At 48.2% G+C, this 13,364-nt stretch overlaps 1 protein-coding gene across 3 annotated transcripts in view; it reads left to right on the top strand.

Annotated features, from left to right (window-relative positions):
• The window catches only part of CSTF3 (cleavage stimulation factor subunit 3), a 150,761-nt gene that overhangs the window by 84,804 nt on the left and 52,593 nt on the right, over positions 1-13,364 (top strand). For 2 of the 3 annotated variants that reach the window (XM_033927844.1, XM_033927842.1), the window contains exon 5: positions 406-503. In XM_033927844.1, the coding sequence (XP_033783735.1) occupies positions 424-503 (80 nt within the window). In that variant the 5' untranslated portion in view covers positions 406-423. Of the gene's footprint in view, positions 1-405; positions 504-11,698; positions 11,915-13,364 lie in introns of all 3 variants that reach the window. The other variant, XM_033927843.1, reaches the window with a different exon arrangement.

Below are 13,364 nucleotides of genomic sequence, written 5' to 3'. Positions count from 1 at the left end.
TCATTGCATAGTTGTAACCTGAAAAAGAGGTTTAAATGGGATGGAATTTATTTTCTTACTTCTTGGGATGATTGAACAATATTCAAATGGGAGAACCACCCAGAGCTGGATTAAAAGGGTGGGTAATAGATTGAAGGTACAGGAAATAAAGCCACATGCTAGGTATGAGAATCTCCACAACGGAGTAGATCAGTAGTAAACGTCGTCTTCTATGGCATCAATGAAGAGGATGATCATTAGCATCAGGGCGATGCCAACCTTTGTAGCCCCTTTAAACAGTAGCTGCTCACTAATATTAGCGTATTTACATTGTCACAAGTCACTCTTGTGATGAGTAGGTGATTTCAAAGTCAATATTTTTTTCTTGCTACCATGAACATTTTTATATTTTGTCACTACCAACAGTTGTTTCAGAAATGTCTTATGAAGGTTTTACACATAGACTTATGGAAATGTTACCTCGCCTATGTACGAGAAACCAAAGGAAAACTACCAAGTTACAAGTAAGTTACCTAATTGTATTTATTTTAAAGTGTTTACATTGGTGAAATTATAACTCTCCCCCCCCCAACTCAAGCCTGGTAGTTTTTCTGCTTCTGTTTTGACAAGATCTTAATGCCATTTTCAGTGTAACAGTTTCCACCATGTTCCAAAGTATTTAAGTAATAGAAATAAAAGAAAAAAGATGAATTAAAAAAAAATAAATAAATAAACCAACTTAACACATTTTCTAATTAGCTTTCAAAGTCAGAACTAGAGAGTTGCGTGGGGACAGAAATCCCACCCGTCTCCTCAAGGAAACCATCCCCGCCCGTCCCTATAAACTTCAGGAATAGTTATTTGATTTAATTATGCTACTGAATTCACAATTATATTTTCATACATATTTCTATCATTTCTCCAAAATGTATTTCCCTATGACCCATGTCAACCCCCACTCCCCTCCCCCTTCTCCCTTCTATTAACATTGTATTGAAGTAATTAATCAAATTATAATAAATTATGATATTTACATACATATTTCTATCATTCCTTCAATATATATTTCTATATGACCTATTCCATCTTATCCCTGCACCTCCCCCAGTTCTCCTTGTGGATTCGTTTAAGTAAACATATCTTTTGAAAATTGTTGATACACAATAAAAAAGATAGGGTTTGGGATTTTTTTAACCTATGAAATTATCTACCCTATCTAGGCTGAGAGTGAAGAAATACTGCTATGGACAAGGTTCTGAGGCTTTTTCCTCCTTTTCACAAAAGGCTACTATTTTTTATTTTTTGTCACACTTTGCATGAACATTTTGTATTTAAAAAAAACTATTGCTCATCCCTGGCAATGAGTTATGTATGATACATCTAATTTACTGTTGGGGATCTGCTAAGTATTTTTTTTTTACCTAGATAGGCCAGTGTCCATGATAGGTTGCTGAGCTCAGTGCATCTTAGTCCGAGTCAGAATGGCTTTTCTTATGATACAGAGCATCTTATGCCTAGGAATGGATGGTTTAGAAGAGGGCACAATGAATCACAGCCTCTTATGGGTGGAACTGCATGAACTAGGGTTACCATGTGACTCTACAAAAAAAGAGGACATATTGAGAGTGACATCGGGCTATACTTCTTCTGCATTCTTTCTCCTACCTGCTTTGCCGCAGCACACAGCCGACCGGAAATCTTCCCCGATATCAGCGTTGATGTCAGAGGGAGGGAGGGCTTTGCTTAAGTTGCTTCAACCCCGCTTTGCTTAAGTTGCTCGAGTTGCTTCAACCCCGCAGGATCCCCGCGACCCTAGGGGGCGTCCCCACAGGATCCCTGTGACCCTAGGGGGCGTCCCCACGGGATCCCCGTGACCCGAAGGAGGAACCTGCAGGATCCCCGTGGGTTCCCTTTCCCGTGCAGCTCTCTAGTCAGAACCTTATGCTCACAGTTCACTGACTTCTAGCCTATGAAAACTAATAAAAATGCACGTTGGTCCATTATAAAAGGTATCAACATATTTTTTGGGTTTGTTTTATGTCAATATATTATCATTTGTTTGTGGCAGAGTCCCTCAGGAACTGGTGGCAGCCATTCAATGAACGGCTCAGCGCCAGGCAGGAGTTCAAAAAGCTCACACCTGCCCAGTACATCGCTGGATCACAAGAACTCTCAGCAGACATTCAGAGGGGCTCAATGTGGGGCAGAAGTGCCGAAAGCTTGCTCCTGCCTTTTACTTAGGAACATAAGAATAACCTTACTAGGTCAGACCAATGGTCCATCAAGCTCACGAGCCCATTCTCACGGTGGCCAATCCAGGTCCCTAGTACCTGGCCAAAACCCAAGGAGTAACAATATTCCATGCTACCGATCCAGGGCAAACAGTGGCTTCCCCTTGTCTTTCTCAATAACAGGCTATGGACTTTTCCTCCAGAAAATTGTCCAATCCTTTCTTAAAACCAGCTACGCTATCCGCTCTTACCACGTCCTCTGGCAATGTGTTCCAGAGCTTAACTATTCTCTTGAGTGAAAAAATATTTTCTCCTTTTGGTTTTAAAAATATTTCCGTGTAACTTCATCGAGTGTCCCCTAATCTTTGTAATTTTTGACGGTGTGAAAAATCGATTCACTTGTACCCATTCTACTCCACTCAGAATTTTGTAGACTTCAATCATATCTCCCCTCAGCCATCTCTTTTCCAAGTTGGAGCCCTAAGCTTTTTAGTCTTTCCTCAGAGTTCCATCCCTTTTATCATCTTGGTCACTCTTCTTTGAACCTTTTCTAGTGCTGCTATATCTTTCTTGAGATATGGAGACCAGAATTGAATACAATACTCTAGATGAAGTCGCACCATGGAGCGATACAGAGGCATTATCACATTCTTAGTCTTGTTAACCATCCCTTTTTAAATAATTCCTAACATCCTGTTTGCTTTTTTGGCCGCCGCCATACATTGGGCGGAAGGTTTCATCATATTGTCTAAGATGACACCCAGATCCTTTTCTTGGGCGCTAACCCCTAAAGTATGGACCCTAGCATCCGGTAACTGTGATTATCCCAGGACAAGCAGGCAGGTATTCTCACTAGTGGGTGATGTCATCAGACAGAGCCCCGGTACGGACGTCTCACAAGCACGTGTTGCTTGTAGAAACTTAAAGTTTCTAGATGCCCGCACCGCGCATGCGCCGGTGCCTTCCTACCCGGAGATCCGGGCGTGTCTCCTCAGTTCTTTCTTTTCCGCGGAGCTGAGAAGTTCAACTTCATCATGCGCTAGCTGAATTCAGTTAAATTTGCCTTCCTTGTCCGCGTTTTCGCTTTCTTTTAATTACAGTTAACAGTACTTTTCTTTTTCAGTTAAAAAAAAAAAAAAAAAAAAGAAGATTATTTCCTCCGGCGGGTCGAACGGGCCGGCCACGTGGCTCAGGCCCACTGGCTTCGACCTCGCGGCGGAGATTTTCCGGCCTATGTCCCGGCCAATCACCGGGTTTAAAAAGTGCAGCAAGTGCCAACGCGCGATTTCACTCACGGACCCTCACTGGCGCTGTTTGCAGTGTTTGGGCCCTGACCACATCCCGAAATCGTGCAGGCCTTGCTCTACCCTTACGGCACGCTCATTCAAGCGGCGTTGCCTATTGTGGGAGTCGATGTTCAAGATGGACGCAGCTAAGGATCCCTCAGCCTCCACTTCATCTGCTACCTCCCCGGTTCGGGCGAAACCGGTATCGACCCCTCCTGCATCGAGTGTGGTGAAACCGGCATCGCTCACCCCGACACCATCCACGAGCTCGACGTCGGTGCCTGCCCCGGTCTCCTCGGTTCAGGTACCTCTTCCTTCCACAGTGCCACCAATGGTCATCAAAGTGCCGAAAGCTACTAAGCAGAAGCACTCGGCCTCGAAGGAGCGCGATGTCCGTGCAGGAGGACCCCCTTTCGGTGCGGATCCCTCCTTATCGGCTTCGCTACGGTCCGTGCTGGAAGCTCAATTCGTTGAGCTCATGCAGACCATCGGACCCGGGCTCATCGCTGCCATACAGGGTGACCTCCCGGCACCGGTCCAAAGGGGCGGTCCGCCCCCTCCCCCTCCCCCACACCGTTCGACCTCGACAACCGACGAGGACGAACGGGGGAGGGCGGCGATGCCCACGCGGCAAGCCTCGCTTACCGATATGCCGCCATTAGAACCCATTACGCCTCCGCGCCAACATGGGACCAGACCTCCGATCGATACTCGAAGCCCTGGGCATAGTCAGGAAGAGTTCTTCCGTACTCCTTACCAGACTTGGGTAGCATCGCAAGAACCCGCATCGCAAACCCAGTTGCGATCCACCGCTTCCAGCCCTATCCACTTGGGGGCCTCGGGAGACCATGCGATGCACAGACGATCCCGATCCCCGTCCCGCCACCGAGACGGGCACCGATCGAGACACTCATCCTGGCACTCCTCACGCCATTCGGAGGTGTCACCGCAGAAAAAACTGCAACGTAGGGGATACTCCTCATCAGAGGTGTCCCCTCCGGGGGGCCCGGAGTACGAGGAGACATCGGTGCCCGATTCTCCTTGCCACTCCCCGATGTCCATGGACCTGGAGGCCTCCTCCTCCTCCAGCCCGTCCCACAGACCGACGCTGGCGGAACAATTATCCTTCTCATCATTCCTCCAACAAATGGCGGATGATCTGGATGTGACCCTTGACACGGGCTCCCGATTCTCCAAAGAGTATCTGGACACCATGCATTTACCTAACCCTCCAACGGAGTCGCTTCGGCTCCCCTTGCATAAATTACTGGACCAGACCTTCATGCAGTGCTTCGAAACACCGTATTCCATACCGGCGATCCCCAGCAAACTCGATGCTCGATACCGCATCGTGCACCATAAAGGGTTTGAGGGCCCTCAACTCTCCCACCAATCCCTACTGGTCGAGTCCTCCCTTAAACGCTCTCATCCCTCCCAGGTCTACGCCTCTGTACCGCCGGGCCGAGAGGGGAGAACGATGGACAAATTTGGTAGAAAATTCTACCAAAACTCCATGATGGCGTCACGGGTGCTAAACTACAATTTCTTTTTCTCTTCCTATCTGGAGTTCTTCTTGCCGGTACTCCGCAAGTTCACTCCGTTCATAGACAACCAAGCTCGATTCGAGTTCGAGGAAGTGGTAGCCTCCCTCTCCCAATTACGCCTCCAGCTGATGCAATCCTCCTTCGATGCATTCGAACTCTCGGCACGCGCCGCCGCAAGCGCGGTAGCTATGCGTCGCCTGGCATGGCTCCGTACAATCGATATGGATCCCAACCTCCAGGACAGACTCGCCAACGTACCATGTGCTGGAGCTGACCTGTTCGATGAGTCTATCGAAACTGTTACCAAGAAGCTGTCGGATCATGAAAAATCTTTTCAATCCATCCTGCGGCCCAAACCCAAACCTCAACAGTCTCGACCTTCCAGGCCACCCCTGATTTACCAGCGGCGTTACATGCCCAGACAAACGCCTGCTGCGAGACAGCCTGCGAAGAGACAACCTCCCCAGAAGTCTCAGCAAAAACCTCAGCCACCGGCTGCACCTAAGGCTCCCCAGCCCTTTTGACGCCCCTCCCGGGAGCATAACCTCGGCCTCTCCCATAGGGGGCCGCCTCCATCTTTTTTACCATCGATGGGAGGCCATAACCACGGACCTATGGGTCCTCACCATCATAAGAGAAGGATACTCTCTTCAATTCCACCGGGTCCCCCCGGACCATCCTCCAAGAGAGTATCCTTCAAGCTCGACGCAGACCGCCCTTCTTCTCCAGGAAGTCCAAACCTTACTTCAGCTTCGGGCTGTCGAGCCGGTCCCGCCAGACCAATTGAACCGAGGGTTTTACTCCCGGTACTTCCTCGTCCCGAAGAAAACGGGCGACCTGCGACCCATTTTAGACCTTCGGGCCCTCAACAAGTTCCTGGTCAAAGAGAAGTTTCGCATGTTGACTTTGGCTTCTCTATACCCCCTCCTCGAGCAGAACGACTGGTTATGCTCCCTGGATCTCAAGGAGGCCTACACTCACATCCCCATTCACCCGGCCTCCCGAAAGTTCCTCAGATTTCGGGTGGGAAATCTGCACCTACAGTATCGAGTGCTACCATTCGGCCTATCTTCGTCCCCCAGAGTCTTCACAAAGTGCCTGGTGGTAGTGGCCGCAGCACTCCAGGACAGGGGTCTACAGGTGTTCCCATACCTCGACGACTGGCTCATCAAGGCCCCGTCAGCCCCAGAGGTCACTTCGGCGACCTTGGCTACAACCTACTTCCTCCAGAATTTGGGCTTCGAGATCAACTTTTCCAAGTCTCATCTACAACCCACCCAGTCCCTCCCCTTCATCGGAGCGGTCCTGGACACCACCCGACTCCGAACATTCCTGCCTCTGCAACGCATGGAGTCTCTTCTTCATCTCTGCCAGTCGGTGTCTACTCGCCAAACCCTACCGGCGAGACAACTGATGGTGCTCCTGGGCCATATGGCCTCCACAGTACATGTGACACCCTTTGCCAGACTCCACCTCAGGATCCCCCAGTGGACCCTGGCATCACAGTGGAATCAGACGTCCGATCCACTATCCAAACACATCTTAGTCACACCTGCTCTTCGGCAGTCTCTACTTTGGTGGATGACCTCTTCGAATCTATCCAGAGGTTTGCTGATGCACTCTCCCCCCCATCAGAAAGTTCTCACAACCGATTTGTCGAATTATGCATGGGGGGCCCACCTGGATGGTCTCCGCACCCAAGGATTCTGGACCAGTGCGGAAAGACTACACCAAATCAATCTACTGGAACTCAGAGCCATCTTCAATGCGCTCCAAGCTTTCCAACACCTACTTCACGACATGGTAATCCTCATTCGCACAGACAATCAGGCCGCCATGTATTATATCAACAAGCAAGGAGGCACGGGCTCGGCCCTCCTTTGCCAGGAAGCTCTACGAGTCTGGGACTGGGCGGTGCGCCACAACGCCCTACTCAGAGCAGTATACATCCAGGGGGAGAACAACGTCTTAGCAGACAAACTAAGCCGTCTGCTACAACCGCACGAATGGACTCTCCATTCCAGCCCCCTTCACCAAATCTTCACGCAATGGGGGACGCCTCAGATAGACCTCTTTGCGGCTCCCCACAACTCCAAACTGCCTCAGTTTTGCTCCAGGATCTACACTCCTCATCGCCTCGAGGCAGATGCTTTTCTACTGAACTGGGGGAAACGATTTCTATATGCGTTCCCACCATTCCCGCTGATCCAGAAGACTCTGGTCAAGCTGAAACTCGAACAGGCCACCATGATTCTAATAGCTCCTCGGTGGCCCAGACAACCTTGGTTCTCCCTCCTACTTCAACTCAGCAGCAGGGAACCAGTACCACTTCCAGTGTTTCCTTCATTACTTACTCAACATCAAGGATCACTACTTCATCCCAACCTGCAGTCTCTCCACCTGACAGCTTGGTTCCTCTCAACGTAACCCCTCACCAATTCTCACAAGAAGTGAGGGAGGTCTTGGAGGCTTCCAGGAAGCCCGCCACTCGACAATGCTACTCCCAGAAATGGACTAGATTCTCCTCATGGTGTGTTGCTAAATCAAAGGAACCTCAGCGAGCTTCCTTATCCTCCGTGCTGGACTATCTCCTACACCTATCTCAATCTGGGCTCAAGTCTACATCCATACGAGTCCACCTGAGCGCTATTGCGGCGTTCCACCAGCCCCTACAAGGGAAACCCCTCTCGGCCCATCCGGTGGTCGCCAGATTTATGAAAGGACTCTTCCATGTTAACCCTCCTCTCAAACCACCCCCAGTAGTTTGGGACCTCAATGTAGTCCTTTCCCATCTCATGAAGCCCCCGTTTGAACCACTCAACAGGGCCCCTCTTAAGTATCTCACCTGGAAAGTGCTTTTTCTCGTAGCCCTTACATCCGCTCGCAGAGTCAGCGAACTCCAGGCATTGATGGCGGATCCACCATTCACAGTATTCCATCATGACAAGGTGGTCCTCCGCACTCACCCGAAATTCCTGCCTAAGGTGGTCTCCGAATTTCATCTCAACCAATCCATTGTACTTCCAGTATTCTTCCCTAAGCCCCATTCTCACCACGGAGAATCGGCCCTTCACACTCTAGACTGTAAACGTGCCTTGGCTTTCTACCTGGATCGCACCAAGCCACACAGAACCACTCCTCAACTTTTTGTCTCCTTCGATCCTAACAAGTTGGGAAGACCCGTATCAAAGCGCACCATCTCTAATTGGATGGCGGCTTGTATCTCTTTCTGCTATGCCCAGGCTGGATTATCACTTCCTTGTAAGGTCACAGCCCATAAGGTCAGAGCAATGGCAGCCTCAGTAGCATTCCTCAGATCAACACCAATCGAGGAAATTTGTAAGGCTGCCACCTGGTCCTCGGTTCACACATTCACCTCACATTATTGTCTGGATACTCTCTCCAGACGGGATGGACAGTTTGGCCAAACAGTATTGAAAAATTTATTCTCTTAAGTCGCCAACTCCCCCTCCATCCCACTGAGGTTAGCTTGGAGGTCACCCACTAGTGAGAATACCTGCCTGCTTGTCCTGGGATAAAGCAATGTTACTTACCGTAACAGTTGTTATCCAGGGACAGCAGGCAGCTATTCTCACGTCCCACCCACCTCCCCTGGGTTGGCTTCTCAGGCTAGCTACCTGAACTGAGGAGACACGCCCGGATCTCCGGGTAGGAAGGCACCGGCGCATGCGCGGTGCGGGCATCTAGAAACTTTAAGTTTCTACAAGCAACACGTGCTTGTGAGACGTCCGTACCGGGGCTCTGTCTGATGACATCACCCACTAGTGAGAATAGCTGTCTGCTGTCCCTGGATAACAACTGTTACGGTAAGTAACATTGCTTTTGGGTTATTCTTCCCAATGTGCATCACTTTGCATTTGTCCACATTATATTTCATCTGCCACTTGGACGCCTAGTCTTCCAATTTCTTAAGGTCTGCCTGCAATGTTTCTCAATCTGCATGAGTTTTAACAACTTTGAACAGTTTAGTGTCATCTGCAAATCTAATCACCTCACTCGTCATTCCAAGTTCCAGATCATTTATAAATAAGTTAAATAGCACCGGTCCCAGTACAAACCCCTGCGGCACTCCACTGTTTAGTTTCCTTCATTGAGAAAAATTACCATTTAACCCTACCCTCTGTTTTCTATCTGATAATCAATTTCTAATCCACAACTGAACTTTGCCACCTATCCCTTGACTCTTTAATTTTCTCAGGAGCCTCTCATGAGGATCCCTGCTAGACTACCAGGAGGCAGGAGCGAGGTAAAAAAAATATGTCAGAGTCAACTAGGACAGGAGAAAGGAGGGATCCCTCCTGTCCTAGTCCACCAGGTCATACTGCAGGCTGGCAGAGGGGTGGGTGGGCACTGACCTGATATAAGATGAGACCCACATTTTTGGGCCATTTTTTTGATCCAAAAATCTCATCTTACATTTGAGTATATACAGTAGCTATCCTCAAACATTCTTAATCTATTATTATACCTAGAGCTAGTCCAATGATATCTGATGCTCTAGGCCAGAAGTTCTCAACCCAGTCCTCAGGACATGCCGAACCAGTCAGATTTTTAGGATATCCACAATGAATATTATTGAGAGATATTTGCATATAACACAGGTAGTGCATACAAATTTGTCTCATGTATAGTCATTGTGGATAATTGGAGTGGCTTGGATTTGTTTGAGAATCACTGCTTTAGGTGAACTGTCAGTTGTGTCCCTACTTAGGGCAACCCAAGGCCCTAACCCCCTCCTGTAATCCAGCATCTTCCCTTCTTTTCCTTCCTCTACTTCTGTGTCTAGCATCTCCTTTACTCTTCTATCTTCTAGACCTGCCACCATTAGCACAACCCACCTCCACCCAGGTCCCAGACTGTAATGAAATGAAATTCAGCAGAGTTTGGGGCTCTTAGCATTGGCCTCCAATTAAGGCCTACAATGTCCCTGCTCCCTCCAGTAGAATTTTCTGTTGGAGGATGTAGGGCTTGATCACAGACCCATGCTGAAAGGCCCAGCACCAAGCTCAAAGCAGTTTTAAAGCAATGAGCTTCTGTTGTGCCTTTGCTGTCCTAAGACAGCATACTGTCTGGACATACTGGCCCTGATCATATCATCTTCTCCCTCTGGCATATTTGCTGTTGCAGATTTTAGTGTCATCTGAAAATGCAAACCTTTCCTCCTAATGTTTCTCTAATGATTTTGACCAGAACTGACATTGCACTTACCTACTTTCATCAGTGTGAATTTCCGGTATTACCATACTTTACTGTCTATCCCTTAGCCATTTTCTAATCCAGTCCCACACTTAGGTCATTCTGTTACTGCACATTTGCTTTTTCCTCATCACTCTCCACATATCGGTTCCCAGCATCTTTTAGTTTAGCAATTGCATTTTTCATCTTCCTCCTTTCACTAATATATATCTGAAATTTTTTATCTCTCTTTTTTACATTTTTAGCCATTTGTTCTTCCGCCTGTGCTTTCACCAGACATATCTCTCTCTTGGCTTCTTTCAGTTTCACCCTGTAGTCCTTTCTGCACTCTTCTTCTTGGGGTTTTTTATATTTCACGAATGCCAACTCTTTCACCTTTATTTTCTCTGTCACTAGTTTAGAGAACCATATTGGTTTCCTTTTTCTCTTGTTTTTATTCATTTTCTTCACATAAAGGTCCATAGCCATTTTTATCGCTCCTTTCAGCTTAGACCACTGTCTTTCCACTTCTCCCATCCTAACAGCTCTTTTCTCAGGTGCTCTCCCATTTCATTAAAGTCCGTACGTTTGAAATCTAGGACTATTGTAGATTATGTCTTCTCCCAAGTGTGCTTTGACATCAAGATTAGAGAATGACATGGGGAAAAATTCTGTCCCCGTCATAGTCCCGTCCCCGTACAACCATCCTCTGCACTGCCCCTTCCCCACTGGTCCTTTCACCAACCCGTCCCTGTCTCTGCCGTCCCCTTCACCACCCCGTCACCATCCCTGCTGTCTCTTTCACCGCCCCGTCCCCATCTTCAGCGTCTTCTCCTCTCCATCCCCAGCACCCTTCATGCGGTCCAGCAGCTCCCTCCCGCCGGCCAGCCGTGCATTTCCCTCCCTCCCTCCTTTTCCCTTACCTTTTCTTCTTGAAACTGGCGATTTCTATAAGGCTACGAGCTGTATTACAGCCGGAGCCTTGAAGTCGCATCGGGTTGCCTGCTAGAAAAGTCTCCTCCGATGCAACCGGAAACAGGAAGTTGCGTCAGAGGAGACTTTTTCCAGCAGTCCACGCAACGCGACTTCAAGGCTCCGGCTGTAATACAGCTCGTAGCCTTATAGAAATCGCCAGTTTCAAGAAGAAAAGGTAAGGGAAAAGGAGGGAGGGAGGGAGATGCATGGACGGCCGATGGGAGAGAGTGGGCTGCTGGATTGAACGCTCGTTCACCGCGCGTTCACTACTTGTTCACTGCCCCGTGCTACCATTTACTGCTCCACGGGGTGGTGAATGGCCTTGTCCCCGAACTCGCGGTGACCTTTTTTTTTGGTCACTGTTTTGGCAGGTTACCCGCGGCTAGCCGCGGGTAACAACCACCGTGTCATTCTCTAATCAAGATCTCCCACGCCCAAACAACATGCACTACAGGGTGCTACCACGCCGATGTGTCTTCCGTTGTAGATGCCAACTGTCCAGGAGGAGATCTAGGCTATGCTCAAACATAATCTTTTGGGGCTACTACAGATGCAGTCTGCACAGGCTTTAAACCTGCCTCAGCCCAGCCCAAGGATACATCAAGGTTTTGATTGAGGACAAGGTCATGTACCCCTGCTCAACACTGAAGTTAGCATGGACCTATTCACCACATGTGTCAACAGCAGATGAATTATCTCCTGGGTAAGATCATTGACTCCTGCCTCAATACTTCTTGACGCACAATCCCTCCTCCTTGATGCAAAATCAATGCTCCTCTCGATGCACACTCCAATTCATCTAGGAGAGAGTATTTTGAGGAGTCTGACTCAGAGATCTCAAACTACTCTGATGAGGATCTGCCAAATTTGTCAGCAGAAGTCTATGACATACTTCTAATCCTTCTCCACCAAAGAGCATATCCTTTACTGTATTTATAAGGCAACAGGATCAAGCTCTTCCTATTAAAATGATAACAGAAAAGAACCTCGTTTAGAGCTTTATGAGCTTCTCTGTTATGAATTACCACCAACTGACTATTTCAAGATACCTAGAGTCATACCCATTTAAGGACTGGGAGAACCTTCTATCAGTCCAGGTAGCTCCTAAAAAAATTGACACAATGTAAAGAATACAAAAGGGTCCAGGGTTTGAGAGAACACAACTTTAATATCACTCTCTAGTTTTGGAATCTGCTCTAAAGTGCTCATGCAGTTCAAAGTCTTATGCTTTGACTCCTCCATGAAGGGAAGCTAGAAAACTAGACTACTTTGGCAAATGCATTTTTCAATCATCCATGCTCATAAATAGAATTATGGGCTACTAGTTCTATTCTTTAATTTATTTAAAATGTTTGCTTAAACAATTGTTCAAGTATGAGGGATTCCTCCCTCAGGACAGGCTTAAAGATTTCCAGCAGAAACTTAAAGATTTTCAACAGTTATCCAAGAACTTGTTCACTATGAGAAAGTTCCTAGCTGGAGGCATATTTGATGAGTTTGATGTATCTTTTAGAATGTCAGCAGTGGCAATTGCTATGCACCGTTGTGACAGGGCCAGCAGAGGAATACTGAGCAGCAGAAAGAAGAAGCTAACTTGCACAAGATCCTGCAAAGGTACCTGGGAGTTGTCCATTCACCCTGAGTAAAGTAGAGTGCTGAAAAGGACAGTTCCAGAGCAAAAAATTGGGAAAGGTAAGAGATTCTTCGGGAGCCAGGTGACTCTCAAGAGGAGGAATGTTGGATTTGGCCTAACCCTTGGCAAATCTGATAGACTGGCTTATCTGGTAGAGCTTGGAGTCCAGAGGGGTTCAAGCTTGATGACCAGCAGAGGGCCTGATAGAGCAGTTGAGGGACCAGAAGAGTCCTCAGGGCATGTGTGGAGTGGGATTAGAAGAAGGAGTAACCGGAGGGCCCGGTAGAGCTTGGAATGACCAGCGAGGCCTTAAGCTTGATGACCGATGGTGGGACCAGTGAAGTATCCAAGACCCGTGGGGACCCCAAGAGGCCAGGAGCAGAGGTACCATTGGTGGCCCTACATAATGCAGCAAGAAGAGTTAGAGGAGTCCAAGGTCTTAAGCTGAAGGAGAGTGGTGAGGGACTGGCAGGACCGGTGACGACTGGCGGAGAGACAGTACCGGGAGCTCTCAGAAGAC

Source organism: Geotrypetes seraphini, chromosome 19 (assembly GCF_902459505.1).
Source record: "Geotrypetes seraphini chromosome 19, aGeoSer1.1, whole genome shotgun sequence".
NCBI classification, from domain to species: domain Eukaryota; kingdom Metazoa; phylum Chordata; class Amphibia; order Gymnophiona; family Dermophiidae; genus Geotrypetes; species Geotrypetes seraphini.
This window is presented reverse-complemented; position numbering and strand designations above follow the sequence as displayed.